The sequence below is a fragment of the Dermacentor silvarum genome, chromosome 2 (assembly GCF_013339745.2).
Source record: "Dermacentor silvarum isolate Dsil-2018 chromosome 2, BIME_Dsil_1.4, whole genome shotgun sequence".
NCBI classification, from domain to species: domain Eukaryota; kingdom Metazoa; phylum Arthropoda; class Arachnida; order Ixodida; family Ixodidae; genus Dermacentor; species Dermacentor silvarum.
Genome location: NC_051155.1, coordinates 164,139,506 through 164,141,091, shown reverse-complemented (window position 1 = coordinate 164,141,091; position 1,586 = coordinate 164,139,506). Strand labels below are relative to the sequence as shown.

At 53.8% G+C, this 1,586-nt stretch overlaps 1 protein-coding gene across 1 annotated transcript in view; it reads left to right on the top strand.

Annotated features, from left to right (window-relative positions):
• Window positions 1–207: 207 nt before the first annotated feature.
• The window catches only part of LOC119442024 (actin-5C-like), a 3,176-nt gene continuing 1,797 nt past the window's right edge, over window positions 208–1,586 (top strand). Inside the window, exons 1-2 of the mRNA XM_037706739.2 lie at window positions 208–351; window positions 853–1,016. Of these exons, the coding sequence (XP_037562667.1) occupies window positions 891–1,016 (126 nt within the window). The 5' untranslated portion in view covers window positions 208–351; window positions 853–890. The remainder of the gene's footprint in view (window positions 352–852; window positions 1,017–1,586) is intronic.

Sequence of the window (1,586 nt, the reverse complement as noted above, 5' to 3'; positions counted from 1 at the left end):
CTAACCACTGGAGCATACACACAACGCCGGCCCCGCCGACCGGCGCTGCTGGCGCGGCAAAAAGAAAGCGAAAAAGAAAAAAAAAAGAATTCCGGGTCGCCGGAAAATGACGTCACGAACCATATATGGGCATAGCCGACGACGCGCTCGTCATTGGGCGCTGTCGACTTCCGGCGCGCCACTCTGGACCAATGGCAGGCCGCTCTGCTCAGTCGCTACCATATATGGCAATCTGGTTCTGCGATTTGAACGGCGCTAACGCACGTGCAATAAAAAGGCTGCCGGCCGCGTTCAGCCATCGCAGTCGTGTCCCTGGATTCGCTTGGGAGCCACCGTGCGAAAAATTCTCTCGTAAGTGCGCTCTGTGTTCCTCAGCAAAGTGTGGTGCTTGGGTCTTCGTCTACCGTGCTCATCTCTACAGGCGTTGGTTCGTCAAGCGAGCTGGATTATGCGATCTCCTGGATTTTTTTTTTCGAGTTTGACAGCTTTACTTAAGCCTTGTGCTAGTTACCGTGTAGGTCGTGAAGCTTCGTTTCTAACCTATGGGTGTCTGTATTGGTGGAGAGCTTAAAAAGTGATCGGATGCGTCCCGCTCCTCAATACAGCTTTATAATTTAATTTGTCAAGCCTTTATTTTTTAGACGAAATATATTCAGTTTGGTGTTGCCTGATTGCTCTAATAGGCAGCGACGTTTAGTGATAGTGTATGCGAAGCTTATTCAGGCGCAACGCCCATTGTTAAGGTGCAAAAGTGTAGTTCAGATATTTGCAGGATTCAAGTGTAGTCGGTGGGCGTGTTCGCCGTGTTTCGGGCGCAAGCACTCATCACAACGGACGACGTTTCTCTTCCAGGTTCTTCGTAACCGGTCCGCCGCGCAACTCCAAACAAAATGTGTGACGACGACGTGGCCGCTCTCGTGGTTGACAATGGCTCCGGCATGTGCAAGGCTGGCTTCGCCGGCGACGACGCACCCCGCGCCGTCTTCCCATCCATTGTCGGCCGGCCCAGGCACCAGGTGAGTCATCCGTGCCCAGCCATTGTGACACGTAAGGCTTCTAGCCTACCTCCCCTGCTACATACCGTAATTGAAGCATACGCCTGACGTGATCGTACACACGTCTCAATTTCGGCCAGTCTGTCGTGGCTTTCATACGAAGCATTTGCGCTTCGATGGTGCTGGTTATTTTAATTTTGGCATGCCTATTGTGCGGCCACCTGTAAGCAGCGAGTCTATCGCCTAGCGATGATTTGACACTTCGCTAATTAATATGCGCTCGCGCAGGGTTCATAAAGGGTCTACATGGCTTTGCAATCGTTGCCCTTGCGTGGTCATCCATTAAATGGGGTTGCAAACAAAGGTAGCCTGCGGCGACAAGCGGCGTCGACTGGTTTCGCGCTCGCCGGTCTTCCGAGGAGCCGGCGTCTGGCTTTGCCCATATATGGTCAAAACGCGCCCGCCGCGGCTGTTCACGTGACTCGTGGCCCGCTTCCCCTTCCTCCTCGCCCGGCCGGCATTTGCGCTTTGTTTTGACGTCCTTGCCGGTCGCTGGCCCCTTGGATCGATGCGCCGCTTCTTGCTTAGTCG